Source organism: Neopsephotus bourkii, unplaced genomic scaffold, assembly GCF_033783945.1.
Source record: "Neopsephotus bourkii isolate Nb327-2 ecotype Australia unplaced genomic scaffold, CSIRO-AGI_Nbou_v1 NB_1675, whole genome shotgun sequence".
NCBI lineage: Eukaryota > Metazoa > Chordata > Aves > Psittaciformes > Psittacidae > Neopsephotus > Neopsephotus bourkii.
Window position 1 is genome coordinate 52,779 of NW_026902149.1, and position 23,967 is coordinate 76,745.

Genomic DNA, 23,967 nt, shown 5'->3' on the forward strand with positions numbered 1-23,967 from the left:
CCCCCGGGCTGTCACCGTGGCGTAGCTCACGGATGTGTTCCTCGTCCCCTGGGCTGTCACCAAGGGGCATGGACATACCCCTTGGTCCTCAGGCTGTCCGCATGGGATGGGGCAGACACATATCCCTGCATCCCTCAGCTTTCACCACGGGCAGAGCATCCATCAACCCTGGGGATGTCACTGTGAGACAGGGCATAGATGTCCCCCCATCCCCAGGCTCCCACCGTGGAAACATGGGCACACCCCTAGGTCCCCAGTCTCTCCCCTCGCCTACCCACTGTGTCCGAGGTCTGTGACCACAGAGTGGGGCACACGGCACCCCCCGACCACGAATCCAGCTCGTCCCCAGGCTTAGGCAGAACAGGCACAGAGATGGGGCAGTGGCATCCGTCACTGCCACCACCACAGGGAGGGGAACTAGGACACAGGACAGAGTCAGAGTCATTTAAAAACTTGTCCTTTATTAGTCTGTCGGAAATTAGTTCCTCTGCATAGGGCGTCCCACCCGGTTATAGCAAAGTGGGTAACATGAAGGGACAGAGCCCCTCCTGCCCGCGGCCCCCCCGGAGCGCGGGGACCGGGGGGAGCCCAGGGCTGTCAGGGACATCCCTCCCCGAGCAGCTCCCCGCTGCTGGGACCCCCTTCCCTCCCTCCCTCCAATGTGAGGTGCCCCTCATCCTGCCCTACCCCCTCCGGGGTCAGGTCTGAGGCTGGCAGGGTGGCGACACCCCAACACCCCCCCAAATCCGCAGGGAGCAATAGCACCAAGGGGAACGGCTGCTCGCCGCAGTTTATTCCGTGCTCCCCGCCGGGATGGAGGGGCTGAGGGTGGGACAAGCGCAGCCGGAGGCACGGGGCCCCTCCTGGGAACGTTGGGTCCGGGGTTTTGGGGGGGGGGGGGGTGTCTCAGCTTTGCTTGGGATTTACATTCTGGACCATGCAGTAGCACCAAAGTTCATGAGGTCATGGGTGATGACGTCCGGTTACTTCCGCTTCCTTCCGCAGTACTTCCCTTGTGCGCAGCCCACGCCGCCTTGGGGGGGGGGGGGGTGTATGGGTATGTGAGCAGGATGAGGCTTCCTCTGCACCCTTCAACCCCGGGGGCGGGGAAGGGCACGGGTGCAGGAGCCGGCCCCATCGTGGTGGGGGTCACCAGTGGCAGCGCTCACCTCTAAAGCCCAGGGCACCGAGGGCTCCTCCATAGGTCTTGGGGGGCTTCCCTGCAGGGGGGAGAATGGGGTGAGTGGGACCTCCACCCCACTCGGCTGCTGGGTGCAGGGGATAGGTACACCCCTTCCACCCTAAAAATACCCCATATGGGGGATGGACACTCACCACCGAATCCCAGCTGACCGGCAACCCCACCTGGAAGGAGAGTGGAGCCCTCAGCATCCACCAGGCACCCCTATTGCTCTGACCCACACCCCCCAGCCAAGCGCGCCCAGCTCAGTCCAGCACCCAGCATCCCTCCCCAGTCTGTGTCCATGTCCCCCTGCTCTGTGGGCTGTGCGTGTCCCCGTGAGCCGTCACCGAAATGTGCCCTGGCAGGTGCCGAGGCACAGAGCTGGGGATGGTACCTGGAAGGATCGGTGACACACCGAAGCCGGGAACTCCAACCCCTGGGGAAAAAGCAATAGCCAGTGGCAGGTTATGACAGCAGTGCCACCCCAGCCTTGCCTGGTTGGGGCACCCTGGCTGGGGTCACTTGGAGGGACGGAAGCAGCTACAAAAGCCCCTATCCCCACCATGGCACCTGTCTGGGTTTGGGGTGCTCTCCCAGGCAGTATTGTGCCCAGCAGGGGATGGCAGCAGGTGAAGACAGCAAGTGGGGACAAGTGTGATGTGGCAGGGGACATACTCCCACCCCAGCCCCAAACATGGGCACTCACCTGGCTGCAGCCCCCCAACACCAAAACCTGTGGGATGAGAGAACCCTGATGAGGGCAGGGAGTGTAGGGACAAGGGTGGGGATGGGGACAGAGATGAGGGTCACACTTTAACCCCCCCTGGCCAGAGCAGCTCCTGTTCCTTACCTGGCTTGGGAGGTTTCCCAGCAGCTCCTGGGTACAAGAGCCCTGTGTCAGAGAAGGGCATCAGTGCAGCCCTCACTGGGGCTCCCTGCTGCTATGGTGCAGCCAGACCCTGCTATGAGACCAGAGGGTTGCCGGGCAGGGACCGGCATATTGGCGTATCTCTGCATACTGGGGACATGGTGCAGTGCCAGCCCCTGTCCCCATGCAATGGCAACACTGGTGGTATGGCCCTTGGTACCTGCTTGGTGATAGCATTCCTTTCTGATGCCTGGGAGCAGGGCAGGCAGCAGACACAAGATGGGGCACAGGGCACAGTGACTGTGTGTGGTGTGACCCAGGGGGGACAAAAGTGACCCTGCAAGCCCTGCATCCCATACAAACCCTTCCCTTTCCAGCAGTCTGCCAGCATGCTGCTGCTGCTCCTGTCCCCGCACCCCAGCCCTGCAGAGCCCTGATGCCAGGGGCCAGCATCACTCACCAGCACCAAGCCCACCAACTCCGAGGCCGCCAGCTCCAAGGCCACCGACTCCAAGGCCACCTATGACGGGGACCCTGAGTGAGTGCCAGCAGGGACAGGCCTAGCCTGACGTGTGCCTGTCCTTCATCAGACAGCCACCCATGCCCTCGGGAAGCATCCCTCCACTCTTATCCCTCTGGGGGGGACATCCCCCTGCCTCCACATCCTCACTGCCTGGGTTCAGCTCCTGCTAGCACCTACCTGGGACACCGCTGATCCCTGGGACTCCAACCCCAGGAACACCTGCCAGAAAGACACCATTAACTCACTGTCCCCCAACAGCCCAGCACCCACAACTCTGGGCACCCCAGACAGTGCTAAACTCACTGAGATGGCCCTAACACCCATCCTAGGTGTCCCCAACACCCATATCACAGTACCCAGCGCAAGAAGACCTGGAGGGGGCTCACTCCTGTGTAATGCATCACTGCAAGCAGTGCAGAGGAGGGGGAAAATGTCCCTAGTGAGTCCAGGGGAGGGGGCACAGATGGCACGTTGCACCCATAGGTGACAGCATGCCACTTCCAATGCCTGGGCCACCTTCTGCTGTGGCACCAGGGTGCACAAAGTGAGGACAGCACCCTGAATGGCCACATGAGAAGGGTGCCCAGTGACTGTCTGAGGTGGACCCTGGGGCAGGGCAGCAAAGATACCTACCCAATTTCGGAGGTTTAGCACCAGGCTGCACCCCTAATTGGGGGATGCCTGCAAAGAAAATGAGGACACCACAGTCAGGATGGTCACCCCTGTGCCCCTCCCACATGCCACCATCCCTCATCCTGCCTGCATCCCCCCAGACCACCCTGCAATGTAACTTAGTGGCTTTTAGCATCCTTGGCCACCCCTGCCCGCAGGCAGGTCCCCATGGGGGTGTGAGGAAGCACGTACCTGCCCCGGGGAGGATGCCAGTACCAGGTACCCCCACACCCGGCACTAGCCCAGGCACGCCACCGACACCAGGCGTCACTCCTGGCACCCCAGCAACACCAGGCACTGCACCAGGCACCCCTCCAACGCCGGCACCTGCAGAGAGAGGGGGTGAGGTGGCGTGGGGAGGTCACCATGTGATCCCCATGCTCCCATGATCTGCTCAACATGCGGTGCCCACCCAGAAGCCTCCGGGCTCCCCCGGGGCCAGGCTGTGCCACAGCAGGGCTTGGGGAGAGCCTGGCTGCCCACCAAGTGGGGAGAGCTGCCAGTGATGGGCTCCTCTGGCCAACTCACCAAATTTGGCTGCCTTCGCTGCTGCTTTGGCTGCTGCAGCTGGAACTCCGACCCCTGAGCAGAGACATCAAGAGGGCATTAGAGTCCCTGGGGGCATCCTCTCCAGCAATGCTGGGTAGAGCCCATCCCTCCAAGGAGTGGCCATGAGTTGACGGAGACCACCGAGGTCCTCCTTGTGCCTCTCCTCCCCAGACCTAGCAGCCAGGCTGCCACCATCACCTGCCATCCTCCTCCTCACCTGGGACACCTGCAACACCGGGGACCAGGCCACCAACTCCAGGAGCAAGGCCACCTACACCGGGAGCCAGTCCACCTACACCAGGCGCAAGTCCACCCACACCAGGAGCCAGAGCACCTGCTCCTGCAGGGAGAGAGGGAAGGAAGAGGGGTGGCGGAAGAGGAGCTCAGGAAGAGAGGTGGTGGAAGGAACTGGCTGAAAAAGCCATGGCAGGCTGGGCTGGGCACACGGATAGACAGATGAGTGGACAGAAGGATACTGAGGTGGTTGTCTGCCTGGCTGGTGGTGTGGATGGGTGAGTAGAAGGGAGGGTGGAAGGACTAATGTATGAGGTGTAAGGATGGTGAATCTAGGAACCTTCATGCAGACCAGCTCTCTGGAGAGCACCCCCTGACACAGCCAGGACCTCATCCCACATCCTCATCTCCTCATCCCTGAGGAGAGCTCATCCCTCATCCCGATCAACAGGGACCCTGTTCGGTGCTGGGCCTCAACCCCAACAAAGACAGTAACCTGGGGTGAGGAAGTGACAGGAGACAGGACATGTGGGATAACCCTGGAGAGATCCCATCTTACCATACTTGGCTGCTTTGGCGGCTGCTTTGGCAGCAGCGGCAGCTGCTGGGGCTCCGACTCCTGGGGGAGAGGGAAAGCATGAGGAGCAGTGATGGGGTCACATCAGCACTCTTCAGCCTCTGGAGACATGCCAAGCACCCCTTAGACACCATCTCACCTGGTACAGCTCCGACCCCAGGCACCAGACCGGGCACACCAACTCCAGGGACACCAACTCCAGGCACACCGACACCGGGCACACCGACACCAGGGACACCGACACCAGGGACACCGACACCAGGGACACCAGGGACACCGACACCAGGGACACCGACACCAGGGACACCGACACCAGGCACACGCCCTGCACCTGCAGAGAGAGGTTCAGGATGTGGCTGAGCAGGCTCAGTATGCACTGGCCTCCTGCCACCCGCAGTGCTGGAGGTGCCCCCCATTCTGCTTGTTGTGAGCACCCCTTGTTCCTCCTCTTTCCCTGGGGAAGGATGATGGTCACTCACCAAATGCTGCGGCTTTCGCTGCAGCCTTCGCTGCGGCCGCAGCAGCTTCTGGGGCACCCACTGCATTGAGAGAAGGAAGAGAGTCATGGGACCAGCGAGGCCAGCACCACCCATCAGCTAGTGCCAGCCCATCTGCTCACCTCCAATACCAGGCACCACGCCAGGAACCCCAGCCACACCGGGCACGCCGGGCACGCCAGGCACACCAGGGACGCCAGGGACACCAGGGACACCAGGGACACCAGGGACACCAGGGACACCAGGAACACCACCAATGCCAGGAACACCAACGCCAGCTCCTGCAGGCAATGGGAGAGGGGGAGCTAGATCTCATTGCAGCAACAGTTGAAAGGTGGGACCTTGTCATAGGTCTGCTCTCATTGTCATGCTGTGGTGGGAAGAGCACCCCACCACCTCATCCACAGTGCTGTAAGGGCAGGACTGGTCCCATTTGTGCCAAGAGGCCCCAGTGAGGATGGTAAATCTGCTGTTGTCAAAGAGTGGCTGGGAAGTTACCAGCACAGGGGACTGTGATGATCCATCATCATGGGGGGCTCCAGATGGTCCTCATCATGGGGACATCAAGCCTTGCAGCCAAACAAGCCACATAGGAGATGTGGCTGGTAGCCCCCAGTAGCTGCTGGGAAGGGCTGGGTGCCCTGCACACTGGCCAGACTGGGAAGTCTCCCAGGGCAGTGACAGTCCTGGGGCCACTGGCACTCATTACTGCCACAGGGACAGGCAATGCATCACTTCTGGAAGGGCTGATGGAGGGGCTGGTGTCGTGGGCTCCTGCTCAGCCCATGCCTGGCACCCAGCGCAGAACACATTCCCATTAACTTGTCACTGCCAAGTATCTCCCTAAATCCCATCCTTCCCTGGGCACGTGGCAGGATTTTTTTTGTACATGATGCAGAAGAGAAATGGAAGCAATGGCCAGCAATGGAACTAGATGATTTTTAAGGTTCCTTCCACCACTATCCTATGATTCTGTGAAAGCTGCCGTTGAGCATGGCTGCTCCAAGGGGACTCACAGGGCTCTGCAGTGATGATGCAGGAGAAGGTCCTGGGACCCAGCCATGTGACCTCTGGCACTGCCTTTTGGAGCAGCATAGGGATCCGCCACCCCTATGTGGAGCTTTGGGGATGCTTTGCTTCCTCTCTGTGCCTGGGCTCACAGCTTCCCTGTTACCTTGCCAAATCCCTCATCCCCTCTGGGATCCTGCTTGCTGGAGCTCCCTTGGGAGAGGTTATGACTGCTGAGTGCCTGGGTTTTGCTAGCCAGGTTGGATGCACTTGCTAGATCTCACCAGGTGTTTGGAAGGTGACCCTGGGATGTCTGCCCACCCAGGCAGCGAGGCTGAGCCTGCAGGCACCAGGCTGACCCAGAGAGCCAGGGTGGAGAGGGTCAGCAGGGTCCCCGGGGAGCTGCTGGGAGCTCCCTGCACCATGCAGCACGTACCGTACTTAGCTGCCTTTGCTGCCGCTGCTGCTGCTGCCGGCCCCCCGACTCCTGGAATAAGGGAGAGAAGGGCCCTCAGCCACCAGCCCTCACAACCTGCAGAGCCGGGTGATGGGTACAGGGCTCCTGGGGACAGTCACCTGCCACCCCGGGGACACCTCCGACGCCAGGCACCAAGCCGGGGACGCCACCAACGCCAGGCACAAGGCCAGGGACACCACCAACCCCTGGACCTGGAGGAAAGCAGAGCTGTCAGACACCCCCCAAAACACCCCCTGCCACTGGTGTGGATATGATCTCTCCTGGTGTCACAGGAGGCTCTGGGGCACCTGGCTTTGAGCACCTCAGCTGCTCAGGGGACCTGGGATGTGCCCAGGATTGGGATTCCCAGCTTCCTACAACCAACCCAGGGTCTGGAGCCCACAAGACCACCCAGGAGCTTGGCGACTTCCAGGGTCCCCCATGGCCATGGTTATAAATCCCAGCTGCTCTCAGGGCTGACATGTTTCTTCTGGATGCATTGGAATGAGCAGTTTGCTGCTCAGTTTCCCCCCACAAAGCAGCCAATAATGCAAATAGTGAACATGAGCTCTGCATCACCAGGTATGTCTCTGCTCACAATTAGTGACTCATTACAGAGTACGCCTGTCCCGACCTCTCAGAGCAAAACCGTATCTCTTGTGGAGAAACCATGGCTGATGGGGGGACACTGCACTGTTTCAGGCAGCAAGAAAAGCTGTGTTTTGTAACCCAGGCTTTCCGAAGCCCAAGCTGTGCTCTCCCAGCAGGCTTCTGGAGCCTGCCCCCAAAGGGGCCAAGCACCTCTGCAGCCCTGGGGGAGGTTTCACCAGCTTTCGCCTTCCACCAGCAAAGGCCTCTGGCTCAGCACAGTGGCTTCACCTCGCCTGAGATCTAACAAGCAGCCCTGGAGCCACGGCAGGGGTCTGTGCCTGGGAGAGCATCCCAGGAGATGGCACAGGGGGTGGTGGGGCTGGCTGTGAACCCGAGCAGCCCTGGCGCCAGTGCATGGCCGCGCAGGCAGCAGCAGGATCCGTCCCTGACAGTGGGGAACTCACCAAAAGCTCCTGCCTTTGCTGCTGCCTTCGCTGCTGCCGCTGCCGCTGCGGGACCTCCAACTGCTGGGGTAGTGGGAGAGAGTCAGGGGTGTGGGATGGGTGGAGGTGACCCAGGGAGCCCCAGGACCTGCATTGCCTCACCTCCAACCCCTGGAACAACACCAGCACCCGGTACCACTCCACCGACTCCTGGGATGCCGCCAGCCCCAGGCAGGACACCAGCTCCTGCCACAGAGAAGGGGACTGTCAGCTTGATGATGCAGGGACACCACCAGCATCCCCCAGGCCTGGGAGGGAGGGAGCCCCACTGGGGAGAGGAGTGATGGATGTGCCCTCGGAGGGTGACTCACCATATTTTGCTGCTGCTTTCGCTGCTGCTGCCTGCGCTCCAACTCCTGGGGAAGGACATGGGCAGCCACTAAGTTCCCAAGACCATTCCCACCTCAGCTCCCCCACTCCATAGGGACTTTGGGGACTAGCCCCTCCTGTTAGCACCCAACCCGCTCTCCTTTGGGAGGTGATGGATCCCTCCAGGCTGTGCCTGGGGTGACACTGTCACTGGCAGAGCCCAACGCCCTCTCTAAGCACCAGCAAAGTGACTGGGTGCCCAGTTCCCCCACCATGGCCATGCCAGCCCCCCACCCCAGGGCTGCCTGGAAAGGGAGCATACCTGTCCCGGTGGGGTACCCTGCCTTTCCTCCTGCCCCGATGCCAGCTCCTATCCCGCCTGGCCCGAAGCCTGCAATCACAAACAGAAAGGCAAAGCTGAGTCAGGCACTGGCCCTAGGAAGTGGGCTATGAAACAGCTCCCTCAGCCCAAAGGACTTCCCTGCCTTCGGTGCCCAGGGATGTGGGTGATGTGCTGGAACCTGCTCCACTGCAGCTGAGATGTCAGTTCTAACATCCCTGCCTGGAGCTGCCTGCAGCTCAAGACGTATCCTGGCAGAGCCAGCTGACCACTGCCAGTGTCCCCCATGCCATGGAATGCCAGGAGAGCTGGGCTTCCCCCAGCTGGGTCCACAGGTAGCCCAGCAGGGCAAGGCACAGGTCCCCGGAGGGACCACCTCAGCCTGGGAGCAGGAGGCTCCTCATACCACCCAGAGGGTTGGTGACCACAAAGCCATGGTGGCAGCCAGTGGGGCTTTGAAGAACTATGACCGCGGAGTGAGGGCTACAAGCACTCACCATAGGGCAGCTTACCAGTACTGTAGGGCAATCCATAGCCACCTGGAGAGGAGAGAAGGTGGCAGGTTAGCACTTGTCTGCCGGTGGCTGTGACCCCTCTGCCCCGCGGTGTAGCCCCTCTCTGCCAGCCAGTTCTGCAGCACCAGCCCTTGGGGCATCTTCCATCAGGATAGTAAATCCTCCAGGATACAACTCCCATTATGAAGCCAGGCCAGGAGATGCTTTTCTCCATCACCTTGGAAGCAGCATCTCTAAGAACAGCCACTCACTATCAGGGGCCAAGGCTGTGCCATTCAGAGCCAGTTTTGCAGGAGCCTTCTATGATCCCACTTAGGCAGGGGGTCCCCCTGGAGCCCTGCGGCAAGAGCTGTACCCAGCTGCCTGCACCATGGCCAGCTCCAAATGAAAGGGTTTAACTGGAATGACGGTTTGGGAGCCTCTGCTGAAACGTGACCTCTTTAGGAGGTCGGTGTGAAGGGACAGGGAGGGATTATGAGCAGCAGTGTTGCAGCCAGGGAAAGGTCTCCTTTTGAAAGAGCATGATCCCACTGCTCAGGATGGCACAGGGATGCCCATGACTCAGTGGGGAATGTGTGCTTGGGATGGGCAGCACCAAGCTCCCATTACAGCTGGCACTGGCCTGAGGAGGAGTGATGGGCTGCCACATCCCCAGCAGGGACACCTCAAGCAGCATACAGGGTGGAGGGTGTCTCACACACAAAGCCTTCCTGCTGAGGGGTTTTTGGGATAGGAGGGAGGCAGCTGTCTGCAGCCAGGACAGTATTGCAAATGGCAAAGTGTCTCTTTGAGTGTGGGACACTGTCCCCTACAGCCAGCAAGCATGTGGTTCCAGATTTCCCTCCATCCTGCCAGGCTGTCCCATCATGTCCCATGCCAGCACAGAGGCAGATGCTTTCCAGGCTGTAGTAGCTGTGAGTTGTGCTGCGTGTCCCCCACCTTGGCAACCTCCCTTACACAATCCTCTTAAGTGCCTCACTCACCCCAAAGCTGCGGGAAGGTCCAGCACTGGGTGACACATGTGGAGGTGACTCCAAGGGTCAAGAGTCTCCAAGGGTTTTGCCGGGTCCAAGTTCAGCTCCCCACCACCCCCAGCCAAATGTGAGAGCAGTCCCCACCCCAGGGCTGTCTGCACCCTTCCTGCACCAGCACTGCTGGGGGGGGCTTAGGGTTAATGGGCACACTGGCTGGCATGAAAAGGGCTTTGCACTAATCAGTGCCATCCCAGCATGGCTGAGTAGTGGGGAGCAGTCCCCATCCCTATGGCATGAGGTGGGACCCTGATTTCAGCCACAGCTTCAGGCTGAGCCCCCAGTGAGCAGGCTGGCCTTGGGGCTGCCTGTTAAGTGGGGACAGCACAGAGCAGGAGCTGGCTAGAGCATTTGTAGCAAATAATCCAAAAAGGAGACTATCCACTGAAAATGCTGTTTTCCCCATTGTCCCCTCATCCCATCTCAACTCAGCTGGGACACAGCACAGGGGACATGGGGATGTGTGGCAGCCCCTGCATCTGTCTGCACCATCGAAGGGTGCCAGCCAGCCCAGTGTCCCAATGCTGCCAGTCCTGAGCCCTCAGAGGTGGCAAACTGGCATCCCCCAGTGTCCTGGGAAGGACTGGGGCACCTGGTAGCACCCAGCAGCTGAAACCACAGCTGGGGACACCACCACTGTCCTGCTGGTCCCCATGAGAGATGTGATGCGCTGATGGGGCTCCCTGGCCAGGGGGATGAGTGATCTCCCCTGGTTTATTTCACAAAGGCTCCCCGTGAAGCGGGTCAGCCTGCAGCTGCACCAGGCTGGGCTGCAGGCCCCTGGCAGGGCTGCAGCAGGATGGAGCCAGGCACGGCTGCGCCATGCACCGGCGGTTTGCTCTCCGCACCAGGCACCCCATGAAAGGCAGTCTGGGGCCGGGCTGCGGCCAGAGCCAGGCGGTATCCGATGGCAGCAAGGCCGAGTCGCACCGAGGAGTGTAACTGCCTCGGCAGGAGGAAACCAGAGAAGGCCAAGTATTTCTGCTGCCGTTTGCGGTGATGGGCCCCAGCAGGGGGAAGTCGGCAGAGCCGCCAGGGCCGGCACCCGAGCCAGGATGGAACCCGCTCCCTACGGATGGGCTCCCCCCACCAAGGCTTTCCTGCCTGCACCAACTTGTTTTGGCCAGTGGGAAAATGCCCACGGCTCTACTGAGCACCCCAGGGATGCAGGTGCCTGCCCAGATCTGGCTGCCCAGATCTTATGCTTATTGGTCCCAGCCAGCCCTGGGTGTTGTGCCCTCCAGGGGCCATGCTGCCAGCTTATTGGTCCCAAGAGCATCCCCTCCTTGGCAATGATCTTGGGACCAGTAAGCTGGCAGCATGGCCCTTGCAGGGCACAGCAGCTGGTGCTGGCTGCCTGGGACTGCCTGTTCTCCACTGTCCTTGCCTGGGCATGGCTGCCTGGGGACAGGCAGAGCTGGCACCCACCCCAGGGCTGGGAGTTGAAGGTTCCTGGAGCAGCCCCACATGGGGGCTGAGCACCCACAGGTTTCCCTGGGCTGGAGCTGATCCTCACCTGGGTGGGCAGTGGGGGGTGAGACCTTCCTGGAGCTCCATCTCCACCACCTGCCTGCTGCTGGTGGCCTTGGCTAGAGCTCCTCAAGCCAGGATATTCAGCCCAGGTGAATGCTCAGTGATACCTGGTGCAACCCCACAAGCCACAGGAAGCAGGCAGCTCCTGCAAGGGCCGTGTCTCATGCCAAGGACAGCCTGGGGTGGTCTACCCCAAAGCACGTCCCCAGACCATGCTCCTTCCTACCTTAGAACAACCACAGAGAGGCACAGCATCATCCTTATGGGCTGCGGCAAGACCAGCGGCAGGATCCAAGAAGCTGCTCACAGGCAGGAGCTGCTGCTGGACTCACCTGCCCCTTGCTCTATCCTGCTGTCCCAGAGCCACCACCAGCAGCAGGTCCAGGGGACCTGGAAGCACCGGGCTCAGCCCTGGGGAACGGCGGGTCCTCCTGGCACTGCTGTGGGGTCTATCACCCCTAGTCCCTTTGGCTGTGGCAGCTTACCTGGGAGCTTAGGAGCTTTGATGGGATACCCCAGGGGGACACCGGGCTGCTGACCTCCAAAACCTCCTAGTCCTGCAAAGCCAACAGCAGACTCTCACCTGGAGCCCGCACCAGTCACTGCAAGAGGGGAGTGCCCCAGGCACCCTTGGAGAGGAGAGCGGGTGGCTCAGGAAGCCCTGAGGCATCTTCTGGCATGGGGAGGCCATGGCTGTGATGAATAGGCTTGGGAAGGAAGAGAAGGATAGGAGAGACAGACGGGACACTCACCAGGGATTCCTGCAAAGGCTCCTGCTCCTAGGCAGAAACACAAAAGCACCCATGTAAGCATCTGGGCTGTTCCTTGTGGTCCAAACTAGTCTGCATGGGTTACATAGGCTCAGCCAAAGGTTGGCTTCATTTGCCCACGTGCCCTGTGGGGCTGTGACCCAAATGATGGGCTGGAGCCAGCCCTGGCAGGATGGGGATGAAGGCAGAGCTGGAGCCAGCCCTGAACCCCCCCTCCACCCCAGTGTCCCCAGGCGGTCTAGGGAACTTACCTGGACCTTTTGGCTTGACTCCAGCACCAGTGGGTACCCCGGGCAGCACCCCAACGCCAGGGAAGCGGATGCCTGTGGCAGAGACCAGAGAGCATTGCTCATACCCAAGACCTCTCCCCCCAGCTCCCAAACCCTTGCTACTCATCCACTGGCTCAGCACCAACCCTTGTACCCTGAGACAGGGCACCCCCATACACTAAGGGCTTGCTGCACCCCCCGTGCCAGCCGCGGGGCAGAGCTGCCAAGGAAGGGTTTGCTCCAGCCCTGGTGTTGCCTTTCCTCTGTGGGGCCAGGCTGCCTGGACAGGAGCTCAAGGTGCCTGCAGGGTACATGGCACCTGTGAGAAGGTCCCACTCATGACAGCAAAGCACTAGCCCATGCCGTGGTATAGCCAAGCCTGGGCATTGCTCACTGCCCAGTGATTTGCAGTGCCTTTGTGCAAGCTGGAGCTCTTTGGGGAGCAGGAAGCCCCAGCCCTCCAGGGGCAACAGGCAGTGCTTTGGCCTTGCAGTCACTTGGGTTGGGGTTTGGGCTTTGGGGTTTGTTTTTTTTTTGTTGGTGGTGTGTGTTTGTTTTTTTCCCCCCTTTCACAAATGTCTTTCATTATAACTCTTGCATTTTCAGACATGGAAAAGACATTCCTGACCAGCAACACAGTTCTTCTGACAATGCTGAAACATCTTGTTTTCACAAGTTTTCCTCCCTCAAATTACTTTGCAGTGAGGAATTCCTCCTCCTCCTCCCCCTACTTCCCCCTTCTTTCCACACAGTCTTTGGCTGGGCAAGCCAGTCCTGGCATGGCCTGTGCCTGCTCCTCTCCTGGTGCTGATGCCACCTGCTCCCATGGAGCTTGACACGAGACCCCTGGAGATGCTGGGTTCCCCCGCCTTTGGCATGGTGGAAATGTCACTATGGCCCCGGCGAAAGGGTTTGGAAAATACAGGCAGCAGTGATGGGGCAGGGAGGGAGTTCAGCATGCAGGCAGCAAGGGGCTGCAGGAAGCCTGCTGCCGGGCAGGCAGGGGATGTGCTGCAATGGCCATCTGGCCACAAGGCTGTCGACTCAAACAGGAAGGCTGGCACTAGATGGGGACCCCCTCGGGGGTTGGGGTGCTGCTCACCTGCGCCAGGGAGCACACCGCCTGGGAAAGCTCCAGGAATCCCAGCGCCTGCCAGGCAAGAGAAAGGCAGCAATGAGCACCAGGCAGGAGCCATTCCCCCCCCCCCCCCAGCCCCCAGCTCTGGGGCCATGCACCTACCTGGTACTTTCGGGGGTTTCACTGCTGCACCAACCCCAGGCTGCACCACGCCAGGGACCACTGCACCTGCAGGCAGCAGACATCCCCTGAGCCCCTCATCTGCTCCTGCACACCATGGCAGGCATGGGGACAGGTCTGCCCCAGGCTCAGTTATGCTTGGGATGAGGGGTGTTTCCTTACCTGTAGAGACCCCGAGGCCACCAGGACCACCAACTCCAGCCACGCCCCCAATGCCAGCACCTGGGGGCATTGGGAAAAGGAAGGAACCGGTGTGAGATGCCACTGCTGGGCTACGGGTGGCCGGAGTGATGCCAAAGGAAAGAACAAGCGAAAGGCAGCTCTTGGGAGACAAAGGGGATACTCTAAGGCAGTACCAGGGATGAGTCCCCTAGAGCTGGGCACAAGGACCCAGTGGCTTGGTGGTCTCTGCTCCTTGGGGCTTGGGTTTGGCCAATACCCCTTTGCCAGCACACCAACATGTACAGAGTGCCTCTCAACTATCAGGGATCCCCAGAAGACCAGCACCTCCCACTTGCATCCCCCCAGCTCCACAGGGAAAGCTTTTCCAACCCAGGATCTCAGGGGATACCAGGAGCCCCAGCGTCTCCTTGCCTGGCATTGTTGGGCACCCCCAGCACTCACCAGCTTTCGCAGCTGCCTTGAGTGCAGCTGCAGAGGCAGCACCAGGGAAGGCTGCCCCAGGGAAGGCACCTCCGGGGAAGACACCTGCAGCACCTGCAGGGAGAATAACCAGCATGAGGATCCCCAGAGAGCAGGGGAGTGTCCTGGTCCTGCCCTCCATGCTTGCCACAATGGGCAAAGGAGGTGATGAGCCATGCAGGGCTGCAGGGTGATACCAGGGGCTGGAGTGAGGCTGGGCAAGGTGGTGGTTAGCAGGCACTGCCCTGTCCTGCACCAGCTTCTCCCTGCATCCCCCCCAAACACATGCTCTCATTGGCATCCCACCCATCAGCAGCTCTGCCAGCCACCCAGGGCACACAGCAGTGTCACTGGCTGCTGCACACACCAAGGTCCCCTGCTGTGGGTCCTTCCTCAGCTGTCACTGATTGGGGTCACCCTGCCATGGATCAATGCCATGATGCTGTGGGACCACAGGGATGCCTGTTGGGGGCTGCCAGTCCCTCAGGTCTGTGCAGAGCACCCAGCCCAGACAAGACCCACCAGGGCACCAAGGGAGTGCACTGTACTGGGACAAAGCCCCTTGCTGTCTCCAGGGTGGGTCTGTGGGGACATCACCCAGGAACAGTCTGGAAAAGGGTGGCCGGTGGTCAGTGCTCACCTGGTTGTAGGCCGAGTGGGCCAAGTCCCCCAAGGCCTCCGACCCCTGGGAAGAGAAGTGGGGTGAGCTGTGGGGAACGGCCAGGGCCAGAGGAGCAGAAACGTCCCATTGCCCCATCCCCGCAGGATGAGAGTGTGCGCCAGGGATGGGCACCAGGACAGGTGGCAAATGTGCTGCCAGTATCTGGGCTCCCCATCCCATCACTTTCTGCCTTGCCTGCCCCCGCCCCACCAGGCCACGAGGGGATGGAGCTGAAATGTTCATGGCTGAGGAACGAGTCCCTCCGTCTCCGGTCTGCGGCCAGCGCTGCCTTCCAACATCTGGGGCTAATCAAGCCCTCGTTCCCTCTAGGCGCAAATTCCAGTGCCTTTGGCTCGGGGCGCGGACACTGCGCGGCTGGGGCTGGGTCTTCGCGGCCGCCCCACATTTGGTTTTAATTATGCTGAAATAAAGGGCCTTGTTTTCCTTTCCATGAGCTGAAATCTGAGCAAATGGAGGTTGTGGCCCCCGCCTCGGGCTGGCGCTCCCACCCTGCAGACTGGCCAGCGCAGGAGCCGGGGGCTCAGTGTGCCCCTGCGCACCCCTGCCTGGGCAGGCAGAGCTTTGGTGGGTGAGGCGCTGGCACAGGGTGCCCAGAGAAGCTGTGGCTGCCCCATCCCTGGCAGTGCTCAAGGCCAGGTTGGACACAGGGGCTTGGAGCAAGCTGCTCCAGTGGAAGGGGTCCCTGCCCGTGGCAGGGGTTGGGACTGGATGAGCTTTAAGGTCCCTTCCAGTGCAAACCAGTCTGGGATTCTATGATACTGTGATCTCTTCCTGGGTCTTGATGAGCACCGGGTACCTCCATTGGCACCACCTTTGCCCCTTCACATTCAGCACCTGTTGCAGCACTTCCTCACCATGCCTCAGGCTCTGTGCCCTCAGGCTGTGCATCCTCCTGCCTCTCTGCTCACTCTCCTGGTGATGCACCCTCTCACCCCGTTACTCCTAGCTCAGTGAAACCCCAGCATGGGCTGCGGGAGGCGCAGCAGAAGCTACTTGGCCACAAAGAGCAGAGCTGCCAGCTTCCCACTGGCACTGCGCCTGGCAGGGCAGGGCAAGCATTAGCTGGCATCTTCCCGAGGAGCTTTGGCAGAGGTTTGCAAGCAGCAAGAACCCTGAAAAGGTGGCCTGGAGAAGCGGGAGGGGACAGGGTAGTGTGCCAAAGCAGCGTACAAGGAGGAAGACTGGGACTTGGCAGGGGTCAGTGTAACAGGGCAGGGCAGAAAGTACTGCGTGCCTTGGCCATGGATGTCCCCAGGGTCAGGGGGTCCCTTGGGTATGTGAAATAAGCATGAAGGCAACAGGGGTCAGGAAATATCTTGTCCCCTGGCATGGCTGGCGATGGTGAGAGCACCAGGGAAAGGCTTCTTACCTGGTTTGAGAGGTTTTCCTGCAGCTCCGAGTCCTAGGGGAGAGCGAGTGGAGAGGGATCAGATCCATCCTTCCTCCAAGCATCCCCCAAAGGGGGGATATGGTGCAGGATGGGAATGCCCTTCCCCTCACAAGCAGCTTTGCTGGGGATCCCCATCCCAACACCCCCATGGACAAAGCGGTGCCAGGACTCACCTGCTCCCAAACCTCCAACCCCAGCACCTGCAAGCAGCAACAGTATTAGCACCCATCCCAGTGAGCACCCCCCACTCACCCACCCACCCATGCCAGGCTACCCGGCGTGTCCATGGGGAAACAGAGAGGGTCACAAGGGTGCCAGGGGATAGGGCATCCCCCTGGGATGTCCCCAGGTTTTTGGAGGAAACAATGGGGACAGGCTGTGACCTCTGAGCAACTCCTGTGGCCAGGGCTGGGCAGGCTGTAAGTGCCAGTCCTGGGCAGCGGGCACTGCCACCCTGCCCTGTCCCTGTGCTGTGAGGCTGGCAGTGAGGAAGCCACCCAGTGCTGAGCAGCCGTACAGGTTGTCCACATGTCCCCTGCTCCCAGTTGGCAGCTCCCCAGCCCTCTGTGCTGGCTCACGGGCACGAAGGGCTCCCCAGGCACCTGCCCTATCCCTGCAAGCATGGTGATACCCTCCCCCCCCCCCCCCCCCCGGACCCTCTTACCTGGGAAAAAGCCTCCTCCGGGAACTCCCCCTCCTGGGATAGCACCAGGGACCCCTGCAAGAGAAGAGACCCTCATTAAAATCCCCCCAGGGATCCAGGTCTGGCTGTTGGGGGGGGGGGAGAACTTCCTTGGATGGGGAGATGCTCCCTGCAGATGAGGTGGGAAGCAGAGCCCCAGAGCAGGCCCCTGCCTGTGCTTGTACACCTCAGTTTCCCCACTGTGACAGCGGTGACAGGGTTTGGAGGCACCCCAGCCAGGAGCCGGGGAGGGCATCCTGGTGGAGGTGGCAGCAGGTCCTGTACGGGAAGGAAGGACATGGGGCTGCTGTGAAGCAGTTCTGGTTGGTGTCCATCTCTGCTGTCCCGTACCACAGCCACTGCTGTCTCCATCATCTCCGGCTCCACATGGCTCTGGGGTGCCTGTCCAGCCATGTCATGGTGGTGTGGGGCTGTCCCTGTTCAACCCTGCAGGCCATGCTGATTCCAGCCAAGCCTGGCTGTGGCTGCCGATGCCCATGCTGCCTGCCCTGCCTTGCCCTCTTTGCTGCCAGTGGAAGAGCCAGCTCAGGCACAGTACTGAGGTGCTGGACTTGGGGGGACAGTGGCATGATCCACTGAAACCACCTGCACCCCTGTGCCCACCTCTGCGAAGCTGAGCTGAGCATTTAACCACCCACACCCCATCGCTTTCCAGGGCATGGGGAGCCCGTGCTCAGGCAACCCCCCCAGTGCTGTCCATCTGGTTTGGACTCTGGCAAAGGGCTGTGTCCTGCAGACCATCAGGCAGCGGGCCCATGGGTGGTCACTCTGCTCCATCAAGGCCATGGCTAGGGCCTGCAGGTGGGTTGGGGGCACAGGGAGGTTGCAGTGCAGGGGGATGCTCCACTTTTGGCTGGAGCATGTTTTTGGCACTGGGGCAGCTGCCATGGGGTTTGCAGTGGGATTTGCAGCGAGGATGGCAGGAGGATCTGGGGGTTGCTGGAGGCAAGAGCAGGGCTGCCATGGCCAGCATCCCTGCGGCAAAGCTGAACTCAGCTCTGGGCAGAGGGGATGGATTTCAGGCTGGATGGCACTGTGGACCCTGCAGTGACATGGCTGGGACCTGAGGACCTGCTGTCCTGCTCCAAGGCTACAGTGGCCTCCCAAGCACCCCAGGAGCTGGGTGCATGCACCACAAGCTGCACAGTACCCAGGGACAGCACAGACAGGTGTCAGGTAGAGCTGGCAGCCATGGTGAGAGGTACACTGTGCTGCACATCTCCGTTTCAGATGAGGTGCAAACTCGGGGGGTCCCCCTTCATTGTGCCCATAGCCCCCTGCTTCACCCCAACAGCTGCCTGCTGTGACACAGCAGGGATGAGGGTGTCCCCTGAACCCTGCTCACATGTCCCCAGGGCATGTAGGACAGACACCTCAGCCCAGCCACACAGAGAGAGCAGGCACCGGGATGCACCCACATGTGTGTCAGGACACACACGTGCGCAAAGGGGGTGCTAGACTGTGCACACGCAGGAGATGTCAGGACACACGCACCAGCAGGCATGCACCTACCAACCCACTGGGACACAAACGGAGGACCTGTGCCAAGCCCTGTCACACGGTACTGTGCCCCCCAAAACCACCCCCAGGGCCCTGCCGGGGCTGGGGGACAAATCGGGCCCTGGAGCAGCTGATGTCTCTTGGAACGGTGGGGACATGCACTGGGCCATCGCTCCAGCCGCTCCTGCCTCTGGCATGGCCCAGCCCAGCCCAGCCCAGCTGCCAGCCAGGGGTTTTGGAGCCGCTCTTTTCCCTGCACACTCCCCTGTCCGCAACCACCACAACCCCCCCCCCCCCCCCAGCTTGGAAAAATAAAACCCAGCCTCTTGCCTGTTTCTAAACAGACTCCAAGCACCCACACACCGCCTGCCCCCCACCACCCGCCTGCTGCATCCAGCCAAGATTCATCTGGGTACCCCCATGCCCGGGGCTAGTGACCATCCCCCACCAAGCAGGAGGGTCCCTGCAGTGCTCAGCCCCAGGGTGATGCCTCAGACCCCATGGCCAAGGTAAGGTCCCTTGTTGCTGGGTGATGCTAAAGCACCCGGGGACCTGGGCTGAGCTCTCCTACCCCTGGGGAAGCTGGGACAAGGCTGGATGGCTCACAGCCTTCCTGGGGTGCTTGGAGACCCCTGCCCACAGCCATGCTGCTATTCCCCACCCTTCAGCATTGTTACCCTCCTGTGGACCCTGAACGGGAGGTCCTGCTCCCCCCAGACACCATACCATGGCCAAGGCACTGTGCTCATCCCAGTGGCTCACAGCAGGTCTGCACCTTCTGGAGGATTACAGGGGATGTGCCAGTTTATCAACCCTCTCCATGCCCACATCAGTAGGTGGAGGATGTCAGCAGGTGGCAGGAGCCTGGATGGCTGGGGACAGCAGAACAGCAGAAACGGGGATGCCATGAGACTTTGGGGAGCCAAGGCTTTCACTCAGGAGCATTGCAAGAGGCTACTCCCCCCTGGCTGCTCTCTCTGACCGCTCTGGTGCCAAACACAGCCTGCTCTGCACTTCTCTTGAAGCCCTTTTCTGAACTGTGCTGGTGCTGGCAGAGCTGTGCTCATCCCAGTGGGAAGGCAGTGCCCATAACCCCAGCACAGCATGCCCCTCTTTGACCTCTCCATCCTGCGTTCCTCTGGCACGTTGGGAAGAGCAAACTGAGTCACCAGCCCCTCAGTACAGGAGGAGCTCTGTGCTGCCTCTGCCCCTGGTCCCAGCCTGCTGGGACCCCAGGAAGTGGGGTTTCTCCTATCTCGCAGCTTGTCTCTGAGGCGAGGCTGGTTGTAAGCCTGCAGAGCACTGGGCTGGCCCCCAGCACCCGCCCAGCAGATACGCTCTCAAGCCAGTGTCATCTGTACCATTTCTACCTGCACCACTGATTGCAGCTTTCTTTACAAGCCACAAGTACAGATGTTTTCTCTATTCTACAGCTTTCATGATCAAGACCAGGCTGGAGCATCCACCCCAGGACGTGAGCTCGCACCCTCACTGTGCAGCCAAACCTTGTACTTCGCCACCCTTCCCGTGTCTGCGGGCTCCTGGGGCAGGCTCAGCACACAACCTCCACTGATATTTCATGGGATTTCCATAGCATTTCTCCTCTTTCCTCACAACACTGCTTGCTGTTTCTTGGGAAAATGGGTTTTGGAAATATGCAGTGTCCAAGCAATGCTGAAGCTGCACTACGTCCTGGCCCCAGCTTGATGGCAGCAGCTCGGGAAGAGCAGGGAGGCTGCTGCCAACAGCCTAGCTCCAATGCAGCCCCCTGAGACTCCAGCTTTCATCTCAGAGTGCTGGCAGACAAGCTGCACCCTGCAAGTTGTTTGCAGAGCAAGTAGCCCCAGTAGGATGGTGCCTTGGGGAGGTGCCTGGCTGGGACGGGGAAATACCACCCCAGTCCCACATCTGGCCCTGGGGCACCCTGGGCACCCTGGGTGTCCCCATGGTACCCAGGCTGGGATGCCAGTACTCTGCACCTACCCAAACTTCCCCCTGTGGTCCCAGAGAACTGCAGGGCTGGGAGTCCTCTTGGTTCCTTCTGCCCTGTACTCCACCATGGGAAGCAATAAGGGATGGATGGATGGATGGATGGATGGATGGATGGATGGATGGATGGATGGAAGCAAGCACTTTGGGACAGGTACCCCGCTCCAAATGCTGGGACACACTGCACTTGACAACTTTAGGGAAACACACAGCAGGTTCCCCATGGGATCCAGCCATACACCTCCCCAGGGTGCACAGTGCAACTCTGCTGTCAGGGTGCAGAGCAGCAGGGGATGATTCTGACCTGCTACTGGGAGTTTCCCAAGTACCACCATCTGCTGCAAGCCTGGGACTCGGCTCCTCAGCACTGCTTTGAGTGTAGACAGGGCTTCCCCTTTTCCCCTTGACCCTGGGATCTCTCAAGTGTCCCTCTCCGGCCAGGCTGGTTTGGAGCCACAATGGCAGTGGGTGCTGGAGGATGCTGCTGGTTGGTAGCCCCCCCCCACACTGTGCCACTGACTGTGCCTCTGTCCCAGCACAGTTCACAAGGGCTGGCAGGGCAAAGGGTGTGTCTGAACCTGCCTGGTGCCACACAGCACACCAAGCTGCAGAGACACTGCTCATTCCTCTATGGGGAAGCATCCTCCGGTGTCCCCACCAGCACCGGGCCATGGCTATCTCCTCTATGAGCTACTTCCCAAACCAGCAGACACCTCTGGAGGCTGAGTCACAGTCAACAATCACAAACTGCTCAGAAACTGCTGCAGGATGTCACCAGGGGACCAATGTCCTCCACAGACAGTCCCAGCTGGCCACTGCTTGAGACCTGGGGCACAAAGCCACTGTAGCAGCAAGCAGCATGGAGCATCACTGCTGATGTTGGAGAGTGCCCACTACTGAGCTGCATCCCATCAAGCACCTTGACCCTGAGCAGCAGTTACCCAGGATCAGTCAGTGACAGTGGCTCAGCTTTACAGGTGCTGTATGGCTGGGCACCCCTCTGGTTCGTGCTCCCTGCACAGCCAGAGGCAGACCAGCCCGTGGCTGGAGTCCACCACCAAACCAGGGCAGAGCAGGGAGCTGCAGGGCTCGGGCAGATGGAGCTGCTGCCTGCAGACCCCTAAGTGCTCTGCCTGTGGCGAGGGGTGGCCCAGGCTGCAGCTGCCCAATGCCATACACAGCCCTGGCACTGCCCTCCCCTGACCACCAGGTCCTGACCTGTCCTCTCCTCTGGTCCTCAGTCCTCTCTGGTCAAGAAGCCTCATGCAGCAACTTTGGCGCTGACACCATCACTGATGGTGGCTCTGCCCATCACAGAGTCTCCACAGTGCGACGCAGGAGAGGTCTCCAGAGGGGGCTGTCCCATACCTAACCAGGCTGTCCTCACCTCGCAGCCGGCTGAAACTCAGTGCTCAGAGCTACTCGCTGTGCATGTCATGGCCTGACCACGAGACACAAGTGTCCGTCTATCCAGCCAGCACCTGCTGTGCTGGCAGCTCCGGCTGCATCCGACAGCGTGGTGGGGTGTGCAGTCCACGCCGGCTTTCCCTCTCTGCACCAGCAGCGTGTTTGCTGCACGTGCATGCGCATGTGCTGGGGTGCTGCACAGCCCCTGTTCAACCAAGGCACCAGCCAGTGAGCCATGACCTGTGCAACGCACGGGTGGATGGAGCCAACGCTGGTGATACAGTGCAAGGGGACACCCCTGGCACTCAGAGCCCGGGTTCAGGCAAGCCCTCTGCGGCTGCACCAGCCAAGCCAGCTGTGCAAGCAGCCACACACTGCACAGCAGCTCGCCCGCGTCAGCTGCGGGATGCAACACGCTGACCCCCCCTGCCCCTCCAGCTCACAACATCACACCGGGTGGGTGACCGGTGCCAGCTCCCCTGGGCCCCTCGCACTTGTGAGCCCCATGGGCGCTTAGAGAACACCCTTGGCTGCCCTGCTCTGCGCCCTGCCTGGGGGTCCCTGAGCCTCATGGATCTCTTGAGTTTCTTGTACCCCCGAGCCTCTCGTGCCCCCAGGGGCTCTCACTAGGACATAGAACCTCGCAGCCTTCTCCCAACAAGTGCTTGCGCAGTGATGCCATTCCTGGGCTGCCCCGCCACCATCCCTGGGGACATTCTGCCCCACCCGGGTGCGTTGGGGGGCAGAAAGTCCTCGAGGAGGTGGCCAGGGCAGGGCAGGGGGCACTTGTCCCTGCTTGGGGACACGCACCCGGGGCAGGAGGGGGCTGCCTGGGGGGGCCGTAGGAGGCAGCAGCCGAGGAGGGTCCGTGCAGAGGGAGAGTAAAGCGGGAGCTGGGAAAAGGGGAAGGAGTCTTGTCTTTCCTTACCTCCTTGCTGGGAAGCCGGGAGGATGGAGAAGAGGAGGAGGACTCCGGGAAGGAGGGGTACAGCTGCCTGCCTTGCCATCTCTTGAAGCAATGCCCTCGTGCTCCCGCAGGCTGTGTATTTTATCGCAGAGCTGCTTAATTGTTGCTTCCAAGGATGTGAGGGGAAGAGGAGGGGGGAGTGTGTGTAAGGAGGGAGGGGAAAAGGAGAGGGAGACGGGGGGAGAGAGGCACAGGACACTACGTCATGAGGAAAGGGCAAACACACACCAGCCTCTCCAGCCGATTGGACTGGCTCAGGTTTTTTTCCCTTTTTCCTTTTTCTTTTTCTTTTTTTTTTTTTTTCTTCTTCGTTTAATTTCTCTCTCCAATCTGAGGTCGCCTCTGCCAAAAAAGCTGGAATGGGGGGAGCTGCCAAGGCAGCCTGCGGGGGGCGGGGCCGGGGAGCGGGAATGGGGCGCTGCGCCCACGCCGATGGGACACTCCGTCCCCGGTGGTACCGGGGAGGTAGCGCTCCGGATGTGTGTCCCACACCGGGGGGTCACATCCCGGGTGGCACCGAGCGGAAGGGGGTGAGAAGGAACGGGGATGTCCGGAGAGCAGGCAGGTGCTAAGGGGGAGCCGCTCCACCCGGGGAGTGGGGGAAGGAACGGTCCCGGTGCCGGTGCCGGTGCCCGGCGCAGCGGGGCAGTACCGGCTACGGCCGTTAGGTGGCGCGAGCGGGGTATGCCTGCGGGAACCGGCCGGTCCGCGAGAAAAGCTGCGGCTGGGGCCCGGGAGCGTGAGTCCGCGTCCCGGCCCCGACCCTGGGGTGTCCTGGGGACACGCAGCGCCCACCACCGCGTCCCCTGGCCACCTCCAGAGCCCGGGGAGTTTCCTGTAGCCGTGCGGGGCTGTTCCACTCTCTCCAGCACCAGTTCATCTGGGGCCGCAGGGGCTCCAACCCCCTGTCAGCTCTGGGTGCAGAACCAGATGCTGGTGCAAATTTAGGCTCCGTGCGTCCCCACAGGCCACCTCGTCCCCCTTCCCACCGGGTGTCCCT

General features: G+C 60.9%; 1 protein-coding gene across 1 annotated transcript; it reads right to left on the minus strand.

Moving 5' to 3' along the window:
* Window positions 1-441: 441 nt before the first annotated feature.
* ELN (elastin) lies at window positions 442-23,106 on the minus strand. The gene is made up of 33 exons (XM_061375757.1): window positions 22,929-23,106; window positions 17,066-17,119; window positions 16,575-16,601; window positions 16,381-16,413; window positions 14,970-15,014; window positions 14,312-14,404; window positions 13,850-13,909; window positions 13,670-13,735; window positions 13,532-13,579; window positions 12,412-12,483; window positions 12,143-12,169; window positions 11,876-11,947; window positions 8,824-8,850; window positions 8,294-8,362; window positions 7,974-8,018; window positions 7,765-7,848; window positions 7,624-7,683; window positions 6,688-6,780; window positions 6,548-6,598; window positions 5,226-5,384; window positions 5,086-5,145; window positions 4,746-4,937; window positions 4,589-4,648; window positions 4,013-4,135; window positions 3,775-3,828; window positions 3,439-3,573; window positions 3,208-3,255; window positions 2,752-2,793; window positions 1,890-1,916; window positions 1,578-1,619; window positions 1,336-1,365; window positions 1,170-1,220; window positions 442-1,033 (listed from the first exon to the last, which is right to left on the minus strand). Exons 1-33 carry the CDS (start codon window positions 23,005-23,007, stop codon window positions 984-986), a joined length of 2,178 nt encoding a protein of 725 aa, XP_061231741.1. The 5' UTR covers window positions 23,008-23,106; the 3' UTR covers window positions 442-983.
* Between the last annotated feature and the right edge of the window lie 861 nt (window positions 23,107-23,967).

What these genes read in the sequence shown, in the direction of transcription:
- ELN (XM_061375757.1), bottom strand. Translation starts at nt 23,007, where the DNA reads ATGGCAAGGCAGGCAGCTGTACCCCTCCTTCCCGGAGTCCTCCTCCTC. An exon ending in TGTTGTTCCAGGGGTTGGAG is followed by an intron (nt 7,684 to 7,764) that starts GTGAGGCAATGC and finishes CTACCCCAGCAG; the next exon opens with TTGGAGGTCCCGCAGCGGCA. An exon ending in AGCGAAAGCCGCAGCATTTG is followed by an intron (nt 4,938 to 5,085) that starts GTGAGTGACCAT and finishes CTCTCTCTGCAG; the next exon opens with GTGCAGGGCGTGTGCCTGGT.